The 24,753-nt window shown below is 46.0% G+C and overlaps 1 protein-coding gene across 2 annotated transcripts in view; it reads right to left on the reverse strand.

Annotated features, from left to right (window-relative positions):
• LOC115470569 (SH3 domain-binding glutamic acid-rich-like protein) overlaps positions 1 to 24,753 on the reverse strand; it is a 309,125-nt gene that overhangs the window by 113,183 nt on the left and 171,189 nt on the right. For both annotated transcript variants that reach the window (XM_030203833.1, XM_030203832.1), the window contains exon 4: positions 4,891 to 4,989. In XM_030203833.1, the coding sequence (XP_030059693.1) occupies positions 4,891 to 4,989 (99 nt within the window). The remainder of the gene's footprint in view (positions 1 to 4,890; positions 4,990 to 24,753) is intronic.

The raw sequence follows: 24,753 nt of genomic DNA on the forward strand, positions 1-24,753 counted from the left end.
CAGGAATCCTTTTTTAGAAGCAAGGAGGACATACCCTTATGCAGTTGGAGAGAACTGACCTCTAGCTTCTCAACATTCAAACCATGAGGGCTAGGGTCTGTAGGCTGGGATGCAGAATCAATCGCTCAATCTGGGTGATGAGGTGTCGGAAAACACTTCAGCCTCCTTGGGTCTTTGACGGCTAATTCCAGACGCAGAGGGAATTATATCTGCCTTGACCAATAGGTCCCTCTGTCCTGCTTGAGTTTCAGCAAGGTTTTCTGTATGAGAGGTGTGGAAGGATATGCATGCAGATGACCTTTCCTCCAATGAAGGAGAAAGGCAGTCAAGGCTAGTCTGTCATATGATCACAGTCTTGAACTGTACTGAGAGCCTTTGCTGTTCAGGTGAATGGCAAAGAGATCCACCAAGGGGGTGCCCAAATCTCAGAAGATCTTCTGGGATACGTCCTGTGGCGTACTAAGGGCAGGGCAGTGGGGGCGGTCCGCCCCGGGTGTCAGCAGGTGGGGGGGTGCTCCGCTGGTGCCACAGTCCCCACCTGCCTACCAGCTCCATCGACGAGCAGATGACTCTCCTGTCCTGCCACCCAGCACCCAGCCTTTAAAAAAAACCCTGTAAAGTGCTTCGCGTCTGCACCGGTCTGCTGTAAAGGAAGCAAATCGCCTCGTTGTGTCGGCCCTACCCTCACTGTGTCCCGCCCTCGCGGAAATAGGAAGTTACATCAGAGGGTGGGACACAGTGAGGGACGGGCCGACGAGGCGACTTGCTTCCTTTACAGCACAGCAGAGCAGACCCGAGGCGCTTCACAGATTTTTTTTTTTTAAAGGCTGGGTGGCAGGAGAAGAGGGTCGTCTGTCCGTCGACTGAGCTGATAGGCAAATGGGGACTGGGTCGGGGAGGGGGGCTCAGATGGGAGAAGGGAACTGGGTCTGGGGGGGGGGCTCAGATGGGAGAATGGGCCTGGAGCTGGAACTGGGGTCTGAGAAGGGGGCAGGAGGGAGAATGGGGCCATGCCTAAGGCAGGTGGGAGAATGGGTCTGGGGATGAAAAGGGGGGCCATAATGCAAGGCATGTGGATGAAGGGGACTGGAACTGGGGGCTGAAAAGGGGCAGGGGCTGAAACTGTGGGGACTGGGGGCTGAAAAGAGGACAGGGAGAAGTGGCTGGGGCTGAAGCTCGGGACTGGTGGGAGAAAAGTGCTGGGGTTGAAACTGGGGACTGGGGGTTGAAAAGGGGATAGGGAGAAGTGGCTGGGGGCTGAAGCTCAGGACTGGTGGGAGAAAAGGGCTGGGGCTGAAACTGGGGACTGGTGGGATAGTGGGGCTGAAACTGGGGGCTGAAAAGGAGGGGCAGGTGGGAGATGTGGGCTGGGCTGGAACTAGGGCAGGTGGGATAATGGGGCTGGAACTGGGGGCTGAAAAGAAGGGGCAGCGAGAGGGAGGGCAGACCCTGGATGGATGGGAGAGGGAGGGCAAATGGTGGCTTGAAGGGGCGGAGAGAAAGGGCAGACAGTGGATGGAAGGGACTGCAGAGAGGGCAGACACTGGATGGCAGAGAGAGAGTGAAGACAGATGCTGGATGGAAGGAAGATGGTGAAAAGAAGATGAGGAAAGCAGAAACCAGAGACAACAAACTGTAAATAAAATATATATTTTTATTTTTTTGCTCTAGGATAAAGTAGTATTGTAGATGTGTTAATAAATGTTTATAAACAGAACATGTAAATAAGGTAATCTTTTTATTGGACTAATTTTAATATATTTTGACTAACTTTCGGAGAACAAAACCCCCTTCCTCAGGTCAGGATAGGATACTGTAACAGCACTATACTGTATTGGCCTGAGGAAGAAGGTTTTGGCCTCTGAAAGCTAAATGCATTAGTCCAATAAAATGGTATTTTATTTTCTATATTTGTTTTATTTCTATTTGTTAATTTGTAAAGTGGTGACTGGTATTTGTTTTTTCAAATTTACATCTGCTGTCTTTATATTTTGCACAGTACTAGGGACATTTTGTTTCTGTGGTGTTGCATTGTATGCAGATTCTGGCATCTTGGGGGTTCAGTTTAATTTTTGTCTAAATAGAAAGTTTATGATTACTTATAGTGGATTAGGGTGTATGTGTTTGTGAAAAAGACATGGCTTTCAGTTGGCATTGACTGTGCAGGATCGACGATCTGTACTATTCTGTCTGGTTTCGTTTTACAATAGGTGAATTGATGTTCTAGTGCTCACTGTAGTGTTTAAGATGCTTGCCTTTTCCTTGTGTGACTTGTAGAAATGACTGCTTATGGTATGCTAGAATTGCTCTATAGGTCCTGAGTGTTTTGTATTCTCTGTATGCCTAGTACTGGATTTTGGAGTGGGGTGTTAAAAAATCACTAGCTCCGGGTGTCAACTACCCTAGGTACGCCACTGGATACGCCCATGCTCAGTGACCACTTTGCTCAGTCTGTCTGCCAGATTGTTGTTTTTCCCTGCCAGGTAATTGGCTGGATGCCTAGATCCACAAACTGACTGCTTCCTGACACAGGAGGTATGAGCCTGTGCCTTCCCGCTTGTTGATGTAGTACATTATATATTAGAACAAGATTAACTCTCTGTGGTGAAAGGAGGAAAGACTTCAGATGCTCTGCATTCACTTAGTTATAGTCACTTGAATGACAGACTGCCTTGTATCTCAAGCGAAACAGTGTTTTCTATGATGAGATACGGTGCAGGCTCCTCATAAGTCAAAAAACCTCCAAGTGCTTAATGTTGTCAGTGCTTTTAGATATTTTTTTCAGTTATTTGATCTCTAATGCTGGCCATGCACCTGCTCCCCCATAGTCCAGCCTCTTCACTATCCTCCTCACAGGCCATCATCTCCTCTTCTCTAGAATTCCTCTTAGTCCTTCATTTTCCCTTCACTAGCCCTTTACAGTCTAGCATCTCTCATTCTCTCCACCACCCAAATGTCCAGCATCTCTTCTTCCTCCCCCCCCCCCCCCCCCCCCCCCCCGCCGTTTCCAGCATGTCTACTTTCAGCTCTCTCCCAAGTATCCAGTATCTCTCCTTTCCTGACACCCCTCAGGTATCCAGCATCTACTGTATCCAGTATCACTCCCCTTCACTTTCTTCTGCCACCCTACTTCCATCCCCAAAATGCATTTAGGGCAGGGTTGTCCAACCTTTTTCTATCGGGGGCCACATTTTATATTTTGTAACATTCGGAGAGCCAAAACACACGTGCATGTGTTCACTCACGCTCTCTTTCTGAGAATCACATATGTGCCTCCCACTGTCACCATTCTCTCTCTCTCTCACAGGTACCCCCTGCCGTCACCCATTTTCTCTCTCTCATATGTGCTCCCTCCTGTTGTCACCCATTCTTTCTTTCCCTCTCTCTCTTATGTGCCTCCCTACCATCACCAATTCTTTTTCTCTCTCTCTCTCTCACTCATATGCAACCCCCTCCACCTCCCTGCACTTTATTACAAGCCATTCTGGTCTCATAGTATGAAGTCTTGCGAAACTTGAAACTGCAGGACCAACCCAAACTTCGGGTACCGCGTGGCTCAAGCTTGCAATTAGAGGAGTTGTGGCAGGAAAACAGGGATCTTGTCCGAAGAACCTGTGTTTCTACTGAGCTTCTGTGGGGCAGAAAAATTAAGTTGGTGGGCTGGGTTTTGGCCGAGAGGCTGCAGGTTGGAGAAGACTAATTTAGAGCTTTTACAGTATCCATGTGCACTCCAGGCCTGCAACATCCTGCCCCTTTAATGCAAACTTCCAGTCAGAAGGGGGCAGGGCATTGCCAGCCTTGAGACATGATGACAGCTTGGAGGCATATTTGGAAACTATGCAGGTACTCTAAATTTCCAAAAAGTGCATGCATTGTAAGCATGCAGCTAGCTTACAGCACTGATGTGAAATGTATCAGGATACAAGTATACTTTTATTATCTTGCAGGTACTTTATGTCCAAAAGTCAGTGGGCCCAATATTCAATGCTATTTAACCAGCTAGGAATAGCTCCTGGCTGGTTAAATAGCGGTTAGCCGGCTAACCCCTAATATTCCGAGCAAGATAGCCGGTTTTCTCTGCTGAATTTTAACGCTTAGCAGCTAACCAAAGCATGTAAGCAGTTAAGTGAAACTGGAAGTTCAATGCTGGTCCCAGGATAGAGCCCAGCACTGAATATCTGGGACCAGCGCCAGGGGCAGCAGCTAAACTCACTGCCTGCCATCAGCTGAATATAGGGGTGGGGGGCGGAGTTCGTATACTGTAAACTTGAAAATATACACATACCTTCACAGTAAGTCAGCCTAGAAATATGTGCTTTCATTGTTTTGTTTTCTTTTCTTTTCTTTTTCCTTCAGCATATGTGGTAGGGAGCAGTTTTATAACTGTGATTTTTAACTGCCCATAGAAGTAAAAGGTATGCAGGTACTTTTCACTATAAAGACTATCCGTTTTTCAAAGTGAGAGTATATACATATTTTTGTTTTGAAATTTACTTGTTCTTTGATGCACATAATTTTATCTGAAAAAATGTATACACCTACTTTTGAAAATCCAAAAAATATGTAAGTGCAAATCCCATCTTGTCTTCCCTTCTTTTCACTGTAGATATGGCCTGCATACTTTTACCTGAATGTCAGGCAGGAATATTCATAAAGGCCCATTCCCAAGGCTAAAATACTGTTTTACTTGCAGAAAACAGCTTTGAAAAATTACCCTCCAAATAGTTTTAGTGTGTTCTAAAGATATTTTAGTGCTTGCTTTTGTACAGACTAAATAAAAACAAAATTAGAACTATTTTCTCCTACATACCCCTACAACCTATTGAAAATATATTTCCATAGTCTTTGGAAGGCACAGACCAGCACAAGAGGAAGGAAACATATATTTACATGTTTCTCTACAGATTCTTCAGTGGAATTTGCTACTTCCTCTTCATGGTCTTCCACAGAAGGCTTGATGTCTTCAATAAGGAGAGACTTGTCACTGTCCTGCAAATAAGAGAAAAGAGTAGTATTAAATTTAAGACTCAGAAAGCTACATAAAGGGGAAAGCAGGTGTAATAAAAGAATTACTGCAGTATTCAGTAATGCACATCCAAAGCAATCAACATGTCACAGCAAGTCCTACTATTTTCGGTCTGAACACCTAGGTTTTTTCAGCCTGAACAAGTGCAGCTTGGTTGGGCTATGGAAAGTAACTGGCATTAGCGCAAGTTCTCTACTCCCCCCCCCCCAGCTCTGATGCTCATACACATATCCTCCTCCCACTGCAGTCCCCAGTGCTGATGAGAAATGTAAAGAAAGAAGAGCAGCTGCATATCTGACCACAGCCTCCTCTTCTGCTGCTCATTAGTGAATGTAAAATGTGAACCATGCGATTCAAATTCCGCATTTAGTGCCAAAGCGGAAGAGGAGAAGTACATGTCCTCCCAGGGCTCACCATATCACATGATCTTCAGCCTATTTCATAAAGGCACATAGACATGTAAGTGTCTTTATTAAAAATGCTAGGTGAAAAGTGCCGGAAATCACAGATAGACAAAAGTTGTGGGCAAATGTTTATGCATATTTTATAAACTACTGCAATACCCCACACACCCCTGCCCCACACCACCTCACCATCTCTACTGTCCTCCTCCTCCTTCCTAGCTCTCAACCTTCAACACCTCCTTCCTGCCATGAACCCTTCCCCATTCCTCCTAAGCGCAACCCATCTTCGTCGCCTTCATAGTAGATGATGACGGCAGAAAAAGACCTGCACAGTCCATCCAGTCTGCCCAACAAAATAACTCATATTTGCTACTTTTTGTGTATACCCTACTTTGATTTGTACCTGTGCTCTTCAGGGCACAGACCATATAAGTCTGCCCAGCACTATCCCCGCCTCCCAACCACCAGCCCTGCCTCCCAACCACCGGCTCTGGCACAGACCGTATACGTCTGCCCAGTACTATCCCCGCCTCCCAACCACCAGCCCTGCCTCCCAACCACCGGCTCTGGCACAGACCGTATCAGTCTGCCCAGCACTATCCTCGCCTCCCAACCACCAGCCCAGCCTCCCAACCACCGGCTCTGGCACAGACCATATAAGTCTGCCCAGCACTATCCCCGCCTTCCAACCACCAGCCCCGCCTCCCGATCTTGACTAAGCTCCTGAGGATCCATTCCTTCAGCACAGGATTCCTTTATGCTTATCCCACGCATCTTTGAATTCCATTACCGTTTTCATTTCCACCACCTCCCGTAGGAGGACATTCTAAGCATCCACTACTCTCTCCGTGAAAAAATGCTTCCTGACATTTTTCTTGAGTCTGCCCCCCCTTCAATCTCATTTCATGTCCTCTCGTTCTACCATCTTCCCATCTCCGGAAAAGATTCGTTTGCGGATTAATACCTTTCAAATATTTGAACGTCTGTATCATATCACCCCTCTTTCTCCTTTCCTCCAGAGTATACATGTTTAGTTCAACAAGTCTCGCCTCATACGTCTTGTAACGCAAATCCCATACCATTCTCGTAGCTTTTCTTTGCACCGCTTCAATTCTTTTTACATCCTTAGCAAGATACGGCCTCCAAAACTGAACACAGTACTCCAGGTGGGGCCTCACCAACGACTTATACAGGGGCATCAACACCCACTTTCTTCTGCTGGTCACACCTCTCTCTATACAGCCTAACAACCTTCTAGCTACGGCCACCGCCTTGTCACACTGTTTTGTCGCCTTCAAATCCTCAGATACTATCACCCCAAGATCCCTCTCTCCGCCCGTACCTATCAGACTCTCCCCGCCTAACACATACGTCTCCCGTGGATTTCTATTCCCTAAGTGCATCACTTTGCATTTCTTCGCATTGAATTTTAATTGCCAAACCTTAGACCATTCTTCTAGCTTCCTCAGATCCTTTTCATGTTCTCCACTACCTCCCGGGTGTCCACTCTGTTACAGATGTTAGTATCATCCCCAAATAGGCAAACTTTACCTTCTAACCCTTCGGCAATGTCACTCACAAATATATTGAAAAGAATCGGCCCCAGCACCGATCCCTGAGGCACTCCACTACTCACCTTTCCCTCCTCCGAGCGAATTCCATTCACCACCACCCTCTGGCGTCTGTCCATCAACCAGTTCCTAATCCAGTTCACCACTTCAGGTCCTATCTTCAGCCCATCCAGTTTATTTAAGAGCCTCCTGTGGGGAACCGTGTCAAAAGCTTTGCTGAAATCTAAGTAGATTACATCCATAGCTCGTCTCTGATTCAATTCTCCTGTCACCCAATCAAAGAACTCAATGAGATTTGTTTGGCACGATTTCCCTTTGGTAAAACCATGTTGTCTCGGATCTTGCAACTTATTGGCTTCCAGGAAATTACTACTTACTACTTCTACTTAACATTTCTAGAGCGCTACTAGGGTTATGCAGCGCTGTACAGATTAACATAAATTGACATAAAGGACAGTCCCTGCTCCAAGGAGCTTACAATCTAAAGGGCGAAATGTCACATAGAGACAGTCCAGGTTTCCTGAATAGAGGTATGATGGTTAGGTGCCGAAGGCGACACTGAAGAGGTGGGTTTCGAGCAAGGCTTTGAAGATGGGCAGGGAGGGGGCCTGTCTTCACTATCCTTTCCTTCAGCATCGCTTCCATTACTTTTCCAATAACCGAAGTGAGGCTTACCAGCCTGTAGTTTCCAGCTTCTTCCCTATCACCACTTTTGTGAAGAGGGACCACCTCCGCCGTTCTCCAATCCCTCGGAACCTTTCCCGTCTGCAAGGATATATTAAACAAATCTTTAAGAGGACCCGCCAAAACCTCTCTGAGCTCCCTCAATATCCTGGGATGGATCCCGTCCGGTCCCATGGCTTTGTCCACCTTTAGCTTTTCAAGTTGTTGATACACACTTTCTTCCGTGAAAGGTGCTCTATCCACTTCATTTTCATTTGTACTATTTCCAGTCCATCGCGGTCCTTCTCCAGGATTTTCTTCTGTGAAAACAGAACAAAAGTATCTATTTAGCAAATTTGCTTTTTCTTCATCATTTTCCACATAGCGGTTCGCAGTATCTTTTAGTCTCACAATTCCCTTTTTAGTCATTCTCCTTTCACTAATATACCCGAAGAAATTTTTGTCACCCCTCCTTACATTTCTAGCCATTTGTTCTTCCGCTTGCGCTTTTGCCAGTCGTATCTCTCTCTTGGCTTCTTTCAGTTTCATCCGGTATTCCTCCATGTGTTCCTTTTCTTGAGTTTTTCTGTATTTCTGGAACGCCAACTCTTTAGCCTTTATTTTCTCAACCACTTGCTTGGAGAACCATATCGGTTTCCTTTTTCTCTTGCTTTTATTTACTTTCCTTACATAAAGGTTCGTGGCCCTATTTATAGCTTCTTTCAGCCTGGACCACTGTCCTTCCACTTCTTGTACTTCCTCCCAGCCCTTCATCTCCTTCCTCAGGGTAGTCCCCCATTTTACTAAAGTCAGCACGCTTGAAATCCAGGACTTTGAGTTTTGAGTGGCCGCTCTCCACTTTAGCTGTTATATCAAACCAAACCGTTTGATGGTCACTGCTGCCCAGGTGGGCTCCCACTCGGATATTTGACATGCTATCCCCATTTGTGAGCACCAGATCCAGTGTCGCTCCCTCCCTCATGGGTTCCATCACCATTTGTCTGAGCAAAACACTTTGGAAAGCATCCACGATCCCTCTACTTCTTTCCGATTCCGCAGACGGAACCTTCCAATCTACATCTGGCAGATTGAAATCTCCCAGCAACAGCACCTCTCTCTTGCTTCCCAACTTTTGAATATCTGCGATCAGGTCTTTATCTAATTCCTCCAATTGTGTCGGAGGTCTGTAGACAACCCCCACGTGGACAGAGATTCTATCATCATCTATCATATCGCTTCTTCCTTTCCCCAGGTCCCTGTCATTTCAGTCGCAGTGATATCATTCCTCGTCGCCCTACCTCCCCCACCCTCCTCCGCACTTTCTTGCTCCTCCTCCTGCTATCCACGGGAGACATCAATCCCAACCCTGGTCCCCCTCACCTGTCCTCGTCCTTGTCTCATCCATGCAAACGTTTCCGCAATGTCTCCAATCTCATCTCTATCCCCCTCCTCCCGCCCTCCTCCCTCCCCTTCTCGTGTGCCCTGTGGAACGCCCGCTCGGTCTGCAACAAACTTTCATTCACCCATTATCTCTTCATCTCCCGTTCCCTTCAACTGCTCGCCCTAACTGAAACCTATCTCACCCCTGACAACTCTGCCTCAGTCGCGGCCCTTAGTCATGGAGGTTATCTTTTCTCCCATTCTCCCTGCCCAGCTGGCCGCGGTGGCGGCGTCGGGTTACTACTTTCGCCCTCCTGCAGTTTTCAACCTCTCCCCCTACCGCAGTCTCACTGCGTCTCATCCTTTGAAGTTCACTCCATCCGTCTATTCTACCTGCTGCCACTCAGAGTTGCAGTCATTTACCGTACCCCTGATAAGTCCCTCTCTTCCTTCCTTACCGACTTCGATGCCTGGTTCTCCGTTTTTCTCGAGCCTTCATCCCCATCCCTCACTCTTGGAGACTTTAACATATACACTGATAACCCATCCGACTCATCAGGGCCGTGCCTAGGGTCTCTGGCGCCCCCCTGCAGACTATCAGTTGGCGCCCCTCCTGCAGACTATCAGTTGGCGGCGGCGGCGGCCCTCCCCCTCCCCCCCCCCCCCCCCCCCCGTAAAAATGATCGCTCACCACTTGCCACACTGACAGGAATTGTCAGCAATATTCTTAGAAACAAATTGCTATACATTGCAAAATAAGATAGCAGATGTAAATTCTCAAAGTGGACATATTCCAAACACTAAAATGAAAATTAAATGATTTTTTTCTACCTCTGTTGTCTGGTGACTTTCTTTTTCTGATCATGCTGGCCCAGTATCTGATTCTGCTGCTATCTGTCCTCTTAACTCCGTTTCCAGGGCTTCCTTTCCATTTATTTCTTTCCTTTCCTCTTCATTTCTGGTCCTCAGCTTCTGCCTATTTAATTCATCCATGTGCAGTTTTTCTCCTCTCTTCCTTTTCCCTCATTTCATCTCCTTCATCTCTCTTCCCTCCCCTCTATGTCCAGCAATTTCTCCTCTCTCCCTGAGCCCTGCCCTCCCATCCATGCTCCTCTGTCCCCTGCCCCCTCCATTCATCCTTTTCCAGCAATTCCCCTCTCTCCCTGAGCCCTGCCCTCCCAATCCATGCCCATCCATGCTCCTCTGTCCCCTGCCCCCTCCATTCATCCCTTTCCAGCAATTTCCCTCTCTCCCTGAGCCCTGCCCATCCCATCCATGCTCCTCTGTCACCCTCCATTAATCCCTATCCAGCAATTCCCCTCTCTCCCTTCCATGACCCCCCCTCGCATCCATGCTCCTCTCTCTCCTCTCGCTCCCATGTCCCATCATGTCCCAGTTGGCCTGGCCTGGCCTGGCCCGCCCTCTTCTCCTCTCCCCCTTCGCATCCATGCTCTCGTCTCTCCCCTTCCCTCCCGCTCCCTTGTTCAACTGCCCGCCCTCTTCTCTCCCCCCAACATCCCTTTTCTTTTTTTTTTTCTTTTTAAATTTACCTCCGTGGCGGTTCCGGCAACGCAGCGTCAGTGAGGGAGGCGGCGCTCCCGACGTCTCTAGCCTTCCCTTCGCTGTGTTCCGCCTTCTTCTGACGTCAAGGAAATGACATCAAGGAAATGACGTCAGAAGAAGGCGGAACACAGCGAAGGGAAGGCTAAAGACTTCGGGAGCGCCGCGTCCTTCACTGACGCTGCGCTGCCGGAACCGCCACGGAGGTAAATTTAAAAAGGAAAAAAAAAGAAAAGGGATGTTGGGGGGGGGGGGGGGAAGAGGGCGGGCAGTTGAACAATGGGAGCGAGAGGGCAAGCGAGGTAAGCATGGTGCGGCGGCACCCCCCAAAGGGAGGCACCCCCCTGCCATGCTTACCTCGCTTACCGTGTTGGCACGGCCCTGCGACTCATACGCTTCTCAGTTCCTCACTCTAACCTCCTCCTTCAAACTCCAACTGAGCTCCACCACCCCTACTCACCAATCTGGCCACTGCCTTGACCTCGTCCTCTCCTCTACCTGCTCACCCTCCAATTTCTGCGCCTCAGCTCTTCCTCTCTCCGACCATCACCTGATCACCTTCACACTTCATCACCCTCCCCCTCAGTCCCGCCCAACACTAACCACTACTTCCAGGAATCTCCAGGCTGTCGACCCTCTCACCTTAGCCTCTAGTATCTCTAATCTCCTCCCTTCCATCATGTCCTCCGAGTCTGTCGACAAGGCTGTCTCCACTTACAATGCCACTTTCTCCTCTGCTCTGGACACCCTTGCACAATCCATCTCCCATCCCACAAGGCGCACTAATCCCCAGCCCTGGCTGACGACCCCTTGCACCCGTTACCTTCGCTCCTGTGCCCGATCGGCTGAACGCCTCTGGAGAAAATCTGATTTCATTCATTACAAATTCATGCTATTCTCCTTCCAGTCCTCCCTATTCCTTGCCAAACAGGACTATTACACCCAATTGACTAATTCCCTCAGCTTTAACCCTCGTCGTCTCTTCGCCACCCTTAACTCCCTCTTCAAAGTGCCCTCCGCTCCCACCCCCCTCACTCTCTCCTCAATCACTGGCTGACTACTTCCGCGACAAGGTGCAGAAAATCAACCTCGAATTCACCACCAAACCATCTCCTCCTCTTCACCCTATAACCCACTCCCTCAACCAACCAACCTAGGCCTCCTTCTCCTCGTTTCCTGATATCACCGAAGAGGAAACCGCCCATCCTCTTTCCTCCTCGAAATGCACCACCTGTTCCTCTGACTCCATCCCCATCAACTTACTTAACACCATCTCTCCTACTGTCACCCCCCTCCATCTGTCATACCCTCAACCTCTCTCTCTCCACTGCAACTGTCCCTGACACCTTCAAGCATGCTGTAGTCACACCACTCCTCAAAAAAAACATCACTTGACCCTACCTGTCCCTCCAACTACCGCCCCATTTCCCTCCTACCCTTCCTCTCCAAGGTACTTGAACGCACCGTTCACAGCCGTTGCCTTGATTTTCTCTCCTCTCATGCCATCCTTGATCTGCTTCAATCCGGCTTTCGCCCCTTACACTCGACAGAAACGACGCTGTCTAAAGTCTGCAATGACCGCTTCCTTGCCAAATCCAAAGGCCACTACTCCATCCTCATCCTCCTCAACCTATCCGCCGCTTTTGATACTGTCAAACACAATTTATTTCTTGCCACACTGTCCTCATTTGGGTTCCAGGGCTCTGTCCTCTCCTGGTTCTCCTCTTATCTCTCCCACCGTACCTTCAGAGTACATTCTCATGGTTCTTCCTCCACCCCCATCCCGCTCTCTTTTGGAGTTCCTCAGGGATCTGTCCTTGGGCCCCTTCTTTTTTCAATCTACACTTCTTCCCTGGGCTCCCTGATCTCATCCCATGGTTTCCAATATCATCTTTATGCTGACGACACCCAGCTTTATCTCTCCACACCAGACATCACTGCGGAAACCCAGGACAAAGTATCAGCCTGCATATCCGACATTGCTGCCTGGATGTCCAACCGCCACCTGAAACTGAACATGGCCAAGACCGAGCTTATTGTCTTCCCACCCAAACCCACTTCTCCTTTCCCTCCACTCTCTATCTCAGTTGATAACAGCCTCATCCTCCCCGTCTCATCTGCCCGCAACCTCGGAGTCATCTTCGACTCCTCCCTCTCCTTCTCTGCGCATATCCAGCAGATAGCCAAGACCTGTCGCTTCTTCCTCTATAACATCAGCAAAATTCGCCCTTTCCTCTCTGAGCACACCACCCGAACTCTCATCCACTCTCTCATTACCTCTCGCCTTGACTACTGCAACCTACTCCTCACTGGCCTCCCACTTAACCATCTATCCCCCCTTCAATCCGTTCAGAACTCTGCTGCGCATCTTATCTTCCGCCTAGACCGATATGCTCGTATCACCCCTCTCCTCGTCACTTCACTGGCTTCCGATCAGGTACCGATCAGGTACAGTTCAAGCTTCTCCTGCTAACCTACAAATGCACTCAATCTGCAGCCCGTCCTTACCTCTCTATCCTCATCTCCCCTTACGTTCCTACCCGTAACCTCCGCTCTCAAGACAAATCACTCCTTTCAGTACCCTTCTCCACCACCGCCTACTCCAGGCTCCGCCCTTTCTGCCTCGCCTCACCCCATGCTAGGAATAAACTCCCTGAGCCCATACGCCAGGCCCCCTCCCTGCCCATCTTCAAATCCTTGCTCAAAGCCCACCTCTTCAATGTCACCTTCGGCACCTAACCACTATACCTCTATTCAGGAAATCTAGACTTTCCCAACTTGACATTTTGTTCTTTAGATTGTAAGCTCCTTTGAGCAGGGACTGTCCTTCTTTGTTAAACTGTACAGCGCTGTGTAACCCTAGTAGCGCTCTAGAAATGTTAAGTAGTAGTAGTAGTACTATGCACACAAATTATTTACATTCTGGCCTTGAACACACCTACAGTGTACTTCTCTTTGTTTGCTCTAGACTCTCTCTTCATTTACTGTCTGGCTCCTCATTCCTTCTCTTTTAAAACCTGTTTTCCGGGCTTCCTTTCATTTCTTTAGTATTTTCTCTTTTATTCCTCTACGGTGCTCATAGCACATAGACGTCTCAAAATGCCTCCCAAAAAAATCCATCTGCTAAAATCTTTCAAATAGTAATTTTGGAAAGGCAGAAACAAAATGGCCAACACTACAGTTTGTCCAAATAGCAAGGGGGCGTGTCGGGAGCAGATGACACAAAACCAATCAATATTGTCAAAACGCATGCGGACTGTGAAAAATTGCAGGAAGACCTTAGGAAACTGGAAGACTGGGCATCCAAATGGCAGATAAAATTTAATGTGAACAAATACAAAGTGATGCACATTGGTAAGAATAATCCGAATCACAGTTACCTGATGCTAGGGTCCACCTTAGGAATCAGCATCAAGTAAAGATCTAGGTATCATTGTAGACAATATGCTGAAATCTTCTGCCCAGTGTGCGGCAACAGCCAAAAAAGCAAACAGGATGCTAGGAATTATTAGAAAAGGGATGGAAAATAAGGTCAAGAATATTATACTGCCTCTGTATTGCTCCATGGTGCGACCTCACCTTGAGTACTGTGTTCTATTCTAGTCGCTGTATCTCAAAAAAGATATAGCAGAACCATGTCCTCAAAAAGAGGTAACCCTAGCACCTATTAGCCTAGAGCCAGTTCTGTTCAAAGCACAAGACCCACACACTATAAAATATTATTAGAGCTTATATTTTATGTAAACTATATAAATGTACACATTTAAAAACATATTTAGCTATGTTAAACTGCTCTTTTGACTGCAAATAGAACACAAGGCAATAATATATACAGTCATCTATGGATGCAAAAACCAGGAAGAAGACATTTTTTTATATAGACTATAGCAGCAAAAAAAGCAAACGAGCAAAGTATCTATTAACAAGTGTTCTCTGAGGAGAGCAAGATATCAGTCCTCACGAATGGATAACATCTAATGGAATTAGAGCCAGAAAAAAAACGTTTATCAAAGCTCTTGAAGCTTGCATACCTTTCTAGCCCAGTGAACTGTACATGTTTTTGTCCAGAGCCACCTTAATTCCATGCATAACTATTATTAAGGGATGCTAGCTCCAAGGGAAGGAGGACAGATTTTGTGAGAACTAATATCCTGCTGTTCATGTGTTACATTGTAAGCCATTCTATTTTCTCCGAGGGACTGGTGAATGGGAACACCTAGCTACAGATTGAGTTCAATTCCTGGCACAGGCAGCCCTTTGTGACTCTGGGCAAGTCACTAAATCCTCTATTGCCCTATGTAAGCTGCATTGAGCCTGCCATGAGTGGGAAAGTGCGGGGTACAAATGTAACAAAAATAAACAAAGAAGGTAATTTTAAAAGCATCCACATGTGCAAATACCAGCTTTGGCACTTGTAGATTGGCTACACATGTAAATAGCAATTTCAAAAAGCTGCCACCTACATATATAGATAGTTGGGATGCCAAATTTTAAAAGGATATGTCATAAGTGTGTTTTGAGTGGTTTGAAATACTACCCTTGATGTTCAGCCTGTGGCAGACAGTGGTTTTCAAACCACTACCAGCCTCAGGCTGAATTAAACCGGAGTATTCAATGCTGGACCATGTCTGGTCTAGGTGTGAACCCGAAGGAGGTGTAGGTGCTGGATGACAATCAGTGCTGGAACCTGTACAGCTAAGAAGACAAAAGTAGGACTGCATTTGGTGTGGTTTAGTCTGTCCGTTTAGCTATGCAGGCACCAGCACTATATAAGGCTGGTACACACATAGCTCTGGGGGTGGTCCAAGCAAGGCATTGGGGAGGAGCCAGTAGTTAACTGGGCAGTGATGCAGCCAGGACAGGAGATTGCAGCACTGTGTTTTTAAGTGACACTGAATATCCCTCCCCCCCCCCCCCCCCCCCAGCCTACTGACTGGGGTTTAAGGGGGCTCTGCTGCATGCTTAAACCCATTTGAATATCTACCCTCTACATATGTATTTCCCTTTTTACAATGAGAATACATGTATATTCCAATTAATTTCCTGGTTGGCTTTAACACCTGCTCTGAAGTAAGCGCAACTTTTTAAAAAGTGCTTATTTTATCCAGGGTTTAATATGAAAGATCGAGGGGGTTAATGCCCTTAATACCTTGGCTATTAATATTTAATTTAAAGTTAAAAAAAGGTTTGCTGATTCCCTTTTTTGCTGTGACTGATATTTTAAGATTTTTTTCATTTGAGTTCTTCAGCTGAACAGATGTCTAAGCAGTTTTTTCTGCATTTTGGTTAGGATGTATCCTTAGATTTTGTTACTGCTAGGAGAACTTCCTACCTGTCCCTTTTGACTAAGTGGAATTGGGGAGGGGGGGGGGGTTGAACCACCCAGTTTTCTCCCTTATGTAGAGTTTTTACGAGTGTTTCTTTTTTCCTCTTTTCCATATCTAACTAGAACCTATGATATAACCTTGTTTCCCTTGAAGAGTAGTGGATTTCTTGGTGCCTTTGGTATTTTCCCTACTGGAAGTTTGAGGTTCTGTTTGCTAAGTAGTACTGCACTAGTTTCAGTTTGAAATTAGTGGGACGGACTGGGACATTCAACTCACAGCATAATAGGTTCAAACCTGTATTTTGATTGATATTGACTTTTTTAATTGGCACCATTTATATATGTATTACTTAAAAACCAGGTCATTATACATCAGGTCTCAACACTTATACATGGACGTAGCAAAATGATCACTTCTACAAAGAAGTACTGGCACTTTTATGTGGATGCTGTTACGTGATGCTGCTCTTTTTTTATCCACACTTATTTTTCTAAAATCAGTGTTTCCACTGTTCTTGCCAGCAAATACAAATGGATGTATTTTACAAAAGGCTCCACATTTGGCAAATACAGGGGAAACTCTAAACATCCCATCCTGGACACTTCGCCCACAGCATGCTATGCAAAATGAAGCTTAAAGTATGAAATTTCATTTAAAAATTCCAGTTTCAAAGAATGGATTTTACAGTTTAACTAGAGCTTGCCACTCTCCCAAGGCAACAGATACTGCAGTGCTTCTCCAACACTAGAACACTGTGCACATAGCAAATCTGCATGTGCAAGCTATAGAATAACTCTTATTTTGTAACTGTGAGCCCTCCAGGAACAGAAAACTACCTACTGTACCTGAATGTACACCACTTCAATAGTTTTCATACTTGCAGGTGGCTTATATATTTAGATACAGTAGACATTTTTCTGTTTCTGGAGGGCACCCAATTAAAAAAAAAAGAGTGGAGGAGTGGCCTAGTGGTTAGGGTGGTGGACTTTGGAACTGAGGAACAGAGTTCAATTCCCACTTCAGGCACAGGCAGCTCCTTGTGACTCTGGGCAAGTCACTTAACCCTCCATTGCCCATGTAAGCCGCATTGAGCCTGCCATGAGTGGGAAAGCACGGGGTACAAATGTAACAAAAATAAATAAAAACCTGCCTCCCTTGGTTTACAGTCCACTACACCCTAACCACTAGGCTTTGTTTACTTCTGTCTTGCCTCTGCAACAGAAGTAAACTTCTGAAAGAGTAAATCTTTACTCTCCAGGCAAGAAAAACTCTGGCTACTAAATAAGTATTAGACATAATAAATGTTTATTCAAATTGTCAAAGAAGCCAATCAGTAATTACTGAAACAATAACAAATAAACTCCCAATACAGTATAATATGTAGCAAATAAAAGTAGAGTTTTCCCTGGGAGCTGTCAATATGTCCACCTGCTAGTGAAGGCACATTGTGGCTCGCCATCCTCAGTTCTGTTTCCTGTGCCATGACTGCATGCTGCCAAATTATGGCTACTGCAGCTACAAAGGTAATGGTAGTCCATGCTCTAGCCTAGCTTCCCTACTCTCATGTTCCCTTCTAGGGGTAGATATAGACTATAATTTGTTTTGGGTCCATCACTTACTTCTCTGTCTAATGAGGCCTCCAAAGCCTGAAGAACCTAGTCATAGTGTGGGCTCTCTGCTCAGTTTGAGGCCCCTCAAGAGGGGAGTGTATATCATAAAGGCCATGAAAAGGTACAAACCATACATATTTCTAGTTTTATTATAAGCTGTTTTGCTCTCCTTGAGCTGAAAGCAGACTTAAGAGTTGCAAGAGAATTATAAATGTGCTTTTTTCCTGGTAAATACCTTTCTAAGGCTGTAGAAATTTGTGGTTTGACATTTTGGCCTGTGCTAACTTGTGATAAGTTGCTGGTCAGCAACTAAGCCAGAGACTCCTATGACTAAGGACGCCTGCTGTATCCAGATAAACGATCAGAAGGAAAAGTGAGTGGGTGTGGGTAAACCTGTAAGGGTGGAGGGAGCTAAAATGATGACTGTACATACCAAGGCCAAAGGTCACCCCATATCAAACAAAAACTTATGCTTATATGCATGACAGGCCCTAACTGCCAATATAATAAGGGAATAAAATGATACACTTTGTTCCATCAAAGTCTATCATTTTTAAATTCTGGAACAGTCCTCGACTCCACCATCTCCACCGGGAGGCCATTCCATGCCTCCACCACCCTTCCTGTGAAATAATACTTCCTTAGGTTACTCCTAAGCCTATTCCCTCTTAACTTTGTGTTGTGTATGCAACCCTGTCAGACCCCCCCCCCTCCCCCCCATACCTTAAAATCATCTCTGCTGCAGTCTTCAAGTGGACAGCGGCAGTGGCACTCATAGGCTGCCTGCGGCCTGCACCAGGACTTCCTCCCTGAACCATCCCACCCCTCACAAAACAGGAAGTTGTGTCAGAAGGGGAGACGGTTCAGCGAGGAAATCCTGGTGCAGGCCGCCTATGAGTGCCAATGCTCAGGTGAAGACTGCAACAGAGATGATTTTAAGGTACTGGGCGGGCGGGGCCAGTGCACCCCCTGTAAACAAATTCTTGTCTACACCACTGGAGGGAGGTGCCATGCCTTAATTCCTCCAATGCTTAATCAGAGCTCCTGTTTGTACTCTAGACGTGATTAAAAGAGGTCTAACTTAGGACATCCTCTTTTTAGACTTTGACATTTCTTCCTGTTCGGTTATCACAGCTGGACGTCTGGATTTTGGGCACTCACTAATCTCGCCCAAAACATGCCCACAACATGACACCTTGCTATTTGGACGTACTGCAGTGTTGGGCATCCCTTTCCTGCCTTTGCAAAATCGGGATTTGGACATTTCAAGTACATGGACGTCTGGGCATTTTGAGACATTCATATGCTTCGAAGTTCCATAGTATGTTCCAAAAATGAATTAAGATCCTGCAGCTGGAGTTTAGACTCCACAGGTATCCAGAGTAAATTAGGCCACTGATCTGATCGCATGTACTCCCTCTCAATGTGTACCCACCCTTTGGACTTAGATTCATACCACTCAAATACGGGTCGAAAATGGGCTGTCCAATAATATTTTTTTAAATCAGGGACCCACATTCCACCTTAGGAACTCCTTCTGTTATAAATGCTTTTAGATACTCGAGGTGGGCACTTCTTCCAAATAAACAAGAATACTTTTCTCTGTAATGAAATGAGTTTGGCAGCAGGGATACCAACAGGGCCGTGCTGACACAGTAAGCGAGGTAAGCAATGCAGGGGGGCGCCGACCTGTAGAGGGCGCCACTCACTTGCAAAATCTTTTACCTGAAGTTGTGATTCTCCTCTCTCCCCTGCCCTTCCCACATCAGGAAGTAGCCCAGCAGTGCTGAGACAGACACTGCTCTGCTATGCTTCAAAGAGTACAACCAGCAGCTATTTATGGCTTTGGTGTGTGAACAACTTTCATTCAGGGTGAGCTGCCTGGAACAACATTCAAATTAAAGAGAACAGGTTTGGAGGCAGGTGTGCAAGTGAGACTGGGGAGAAAAAAAAATAAATAGTGTAATTGTTATCTGTAAGTGGTTCAAAGTTTTTGTTTTTTGAGCATGTACACTGAGAGGAGGGCATGAATGCAATGATGTGTACATAATTATCATAGCTACAACTAAAATCCATTTAATTGGCTGAGGTTCAAAGAGGAAGTTTAACTGACGTATAGTGTAGAATAGCTGGTAAGTAAAAATCTGATTGCTTTTTTTGTGTGTTTGTTTTTATATAAAACATTCTGCTTGGATAGGAAGAGTTTGTGATGTGTGAAAATACATTTTGCTTTAATGAAATTGCTAAACTTTAGAGTCAGAGACTTATCAATGAGGGATACATACAGTGGAAAGGAAGCCCTGGAAACGGAGAAGAGGACAGATACCAGCAACAGAATCAGATACTGGGCCAGCATGATCAGAAAAAGAAAGTCACCAGCCAACAAAGATAGAAAAAAATTGTTTTATTTTCATTTTAGTGTTTGGAATATGTCCACTTTGAGAATTTACATCTGCTATCTTATTTTGCAATGTATAGCAGTCTCCAAGAGACTGGGCTCCCAGTGAGCCAGGGAGGTCAGACTGTGTAAATGAGATGAAGAGACCCCCCCCCCCCCTCACTGTAACAAAGACAGGAACATGCATAATCAAAGCTTAGGTCTCTGCAGTTACAAGGGCTGGCCATTCCTAATTATGCTAATAGTTTTTAATATGCTGTCCCACTGAAAAGCCTCTTTATAAAGGCAGTGCTTTCTCTGGAGAGCAGTGTTAAGAAACAGCAGGAATTGTGTTTATTTTTTTAAACTGCTTTCCTGTGTAAGCTAATTTACAGTTTTCTAGTATATGCTTGACATTGAAGGGTGTGGTAGACCCTTTTGTCAGGTCTGGCTGGGCCTGTAGTTTTCAGTCTAAAGGAAAGACAGGTAGCAATGGAGAAACATCTAATGAAGAAGCGAGTCGGGGGGGGGGGGGGGGACGACACCAACTGATAATCTGCAGGGGGGCACCACAGACCCTTGGCACGGCCCTGGATACCAATTAATAATGTCTGGCAGAGATACAAAACCTTAGAGAGGATCATCATTTTACAAATTGCTATTCTGTCCAAACACAGATATTATTTAACCTATGCCAATGCTCAAGGGCAACTGAAATGACTGAGAAAAATATGCCATGATTTAATTTGAAAAGCTGTTGAAAGTTTGCAGTTTATTTATTTATTTATAGCATTTATATCCCACATTTTCCCACCCAAGGGCAGGCCCAATGTGGCTTGCAGAAATTTACAAAAGTCATACATCAATTCTACAACAAACAGTCAACGGCATTGTAGTGAAAGAGGCTAGAGAGTAATAGCAGAGGTGGGGAAATGTGAAAAGAGAAATTGAATTCAATAGGCAGCGGTGCAGGGCGGGTCAGGAGTGTAAGCTTTTCCGAATAAGAAGGTCTTAAGGTATTTTTTGAAGGTCGGATGACCAGGGGTAATTTTCACAAATTTAGGTAGACCATTCCACAGTTGTGCGCTAATATAGGAAAAGGTGGAGGCGTAGGTGGTTTTATACTTGAGGCCTCTGTAGATTGAGTAATGCAGATTTAAGTACAAGTGAGCTGATCTGTGAGAGTTTCAAGGTGGTAAGCTGACAAGGGTATCCATATACGCAGGGGCTTCACCAAAGAGAATTTTATGCACCAGAGCGCAAATTTTAAATGTTATTCGGGCCTTGACAGGGAGCCAATGCAGCTTCTCACGCTAAACAGTGGCATAGGTAGGGGGGGCGGTGAGGCAGTCCGCCCTGGGTGCACGCCGCTGCAGGGGTGTCGGCTCCGCTGGTTCCCTGCTCCCTTTGCCCCGGAACAGGTTACTTCCTGTTCCGGGGCAGAGAGAGCAAGGAACCAGCAGAGCCAACGCAGCTCCCAGCAACATGCAGTTGGGGCGGATCGGCCCTCCCGCTTGTCCTTCGCCGCTTTCCGATGTAAGTACATGCTCCGGGGGGAGGGGTGCGCTCCAGAGGGGGGAGGGTGCACTCTAGAGGGGGGAGGGTGCGCCGTGCTGCACCCGGGGGGGGTGCGCAGCGGCGACTCGCCCCGGGTATCAGCTGCCCTCGCTAAGGCACTGACGCTAAATATTGTATATAATCTTATTCCATCCAAAGGGGAGCTGAATCTGCAGATCTTGCACTATAGTGGGATCCAAATTTACATTTAATAATTCCAATTTAGAGACATTCATCTTTAATCCGGAAAACATGTCATATGTCTGGAGCATGTTCAGGAGCACTGGCAAATACTGCCTAGGAGTACTATGGTTAATAATACATCATCTGCAGAGAAAGAGAGATGTTAAATTCCACCACAACTACATGAATCCCCTTAATATCAACAATGGATCGCATCCTTGCTGCCAAGGGTTCAACAATTGGGGCAAACAACAAGAAGGACAACGGGCACTCCTGGCGAGTCCCCCTAGCTAGATAAAGGCATTGGAATATCCCCCATTCGCCCGGACTCTAGAAGTCAGAAAAGGGCAGATATCCACTTTTGAAAATTAGGACCATATACCTACTGCACAAGGCCCACTCAGTTTGCTTCTCCACATCAGTCATTAGTAATACCACTGGTATCTTCTGAGACAAGGCATGCCACATTAGATTGAGGGTTTGCCTAACATTATTTCCAGTTGCTCTACCTGGGATAAACTCACATTGATCTTCCCCAACTAAACTGCCTATTAGAGAAAGGGAAATGGGACTTGACATACCACCTTTGTTTTCTGTGGCTTTTGCAACTGCATTCAAAGCAGTTTACATAGTATATACAGGTAGTTATTTGTACCTGGGCAATGGAGGGTTAAGTGACTTGCCCAGAGTCATAAGGGGCTCCAGTGGGAATCAAGCCCAGTTCCCCAGGATCAAAGTCCACTGCACTAACCACTCCTCCACTTCTCATTCAGTCTTTTTGCTAAAGTTTTCATTAACAATTTCACATCTTGATTAAAGAGGGAATCAGACCTATAGGAACCAAATTGGGCTGGGACTTTCCCTGTTTCAGAAGTATTGCAATATCTGCCTCCAACTGAATTGAAGATCTCTAGCTGTCCTGAAAACCTCTTATAACATTAAGATGTAAGGCCATCAAAACCAGGTGAGGAAGGCTAATGGCCTTTCAGACTTCCTTCACCTGAAGTTCCTTATCCAAGGTCTGGCCTTGATTATCTTCTAAATGAGGCAAAAATGTCATGCTCTGAAATCCTCAGTTTCGGAACTAGTGGTATATACCTCAGAGGTGTTTCATTTTTGATAAAACCTGAGGAAACATTCCCTCATCTTTTGGGATCTATTACTAAACCTTCCACCCCCCCCCCCCCCCCCCCCCCCATCTTTAAGAGAGGATATTTGTGCTTGTATCCTTCCCATAAGTTGATGCACTAACAATTTGCTAGCCTTATTCCCCTCCTCATAAAATATTCTATTTGCTAATTGATTTCATAATGCACTTTTTCAGCCCAGAGACTCTGTAATTGCCCATTAATTTTACAAATGTGATTGTAATTTTGAGGTGAAGTGCTGAGCAAGTTTCTATTCACAAAAAGTAATTTCCTTTCAGAGTTGTGTACCTTGAATATCTTCAGATGTCAATACACCCACCTCCTGAGATTTCTTGTTGGGAAGAGATTCAAACAAGGGATAAGTCTTACCATACTCAAGTCTCTTTTTCCGTTTTCTCAAATGTGTCTCCTGTATCACACAGATTGTAGCTGACAACCTAAATGCCGCTTTTAAACAAATAGTGCCTCTCATAAGTGAAATTCAAGTCCTTCCCTTTCAGGGTCATTAACTTAATCTTTCCCATGACAAACAGAAGAAAAATAATTGCAGCACAAGAAACACAGCCTCAATGCCATCATTAAGGTTACAAAATTCACAACAATTATTCTGCCCTAAGAACCCTCCCCTCACCCCATCCTCCCCTCCATACCTACCCAAACTTCTCCCTGACCCCAATTTTCCCCTCCCCGCTTCCCCAACCCCTATCTTCAAGAGTTCGATTCCCACTTCAGGCACAGGCAGCTCCTTGTGACTCTGGGCAAGTCACTTAACCCTCCATTGCCCCATGTAAGCCGCATTGAGCCTGCCATAAGTGGGAAAGCGCGGGGTACAAATGTAACAAAAAAAAAAAACCTGACTCTCAGCTATCTGAAATATTCAATGAGTAAAAGTATTAGGAAGGACCCCATGCCCCAGGATAAGGGCTATAAACACTAACTCTCCTGTTTACTAAGCTGCACTAGCAGTTGCCGTGCGCTAATGCCGACACTGCCCGTTCACTTTGTGTCGGCATTGTCACGTGGCTTAATAAACAGGAGGGTAAAACTGAACCTGCTGACCGCCCCTGACAGCCTAAACTCAAAACCAACTACCATACCGCATTGCATGTGTAATGCATGTCAAATGCACCAGAGTGGGCAGGCATTAATGTTAAAACCTGCAAAACACAGTTGCAGAATCTGGTGTGGCTCATGAAACATCAAAAAATAATAATAAAGAAGCACATATAGAAGCAGTGTATATACTAGTAACAGCTTCAGAAAGGAGTCTAGCTGTAATTTCACTTTACCCCCCCACTGCTCATGTGGTGGCTGTCAGTGCTGATACTGAAGGCAGCCCTTCCTAGTAGTGACTCTTTGCCATCATGGTACAGTCTCTTTAGGTTTAGTTACTTCCTTCATGGATTCTTCTGATGACCACCAGCCTAAAGATTGCAGGATTTTAATAGCCAGCTCCCTAGTGGTTACACAATAAGTTTTCCCTTGTGCTCCAAAGCTCGTACAAAAGGAAAGGTATATCTATAGTGCACTTAGGGGCCCTTTTACTGAGCTGCGGTAAAACACGGCCTGCGGTACTGTGGACGTGTGAAATTGGCATAAGCTGGGCCATTTTTTACCACGGCTGGGAAAAAAGGCTTTTTTCTAAGGGGGCAGCAAATGGCTGTGACTATTTACTGCCTGAGCCCTTACCACCACCCATTGACCTAGCGGTAAGGGCTCATCCGCTACTCACATGGTAATCATGTGGGCGCACTGCCAATTACTGCTGGGAACACCTCCTGTGGTAGAAAATAGAAAATTATTTTCTACCGTGGGAAACAGTGTGCGCCAACTTCGGAATTAACGCCAGGCGCCCGTGCTATCCCAGCACATTAGCCCTATCGCTGCTTAGTAAGAGGGCCCCTTAATATACTCTTAATTTGCTACTAACACCCCGCAGCTCTCTGT

The sequence above is a fragment of the Microcaecilia unicolor genome, chromosome 5, assembly GCF_901765095.1.
Source record: "Microcaecilia unicolor chromosome 5, aMicUni1.1, whole genome shotgun sequence".
Taxonomy (NCBI): domain Eukaryota; kingdom Metazoa; phylum Chordata; class Amphibia; order Gymnophiona; family Siphonopidae; genus Microcaecilia; species Microcaecilia unicolor.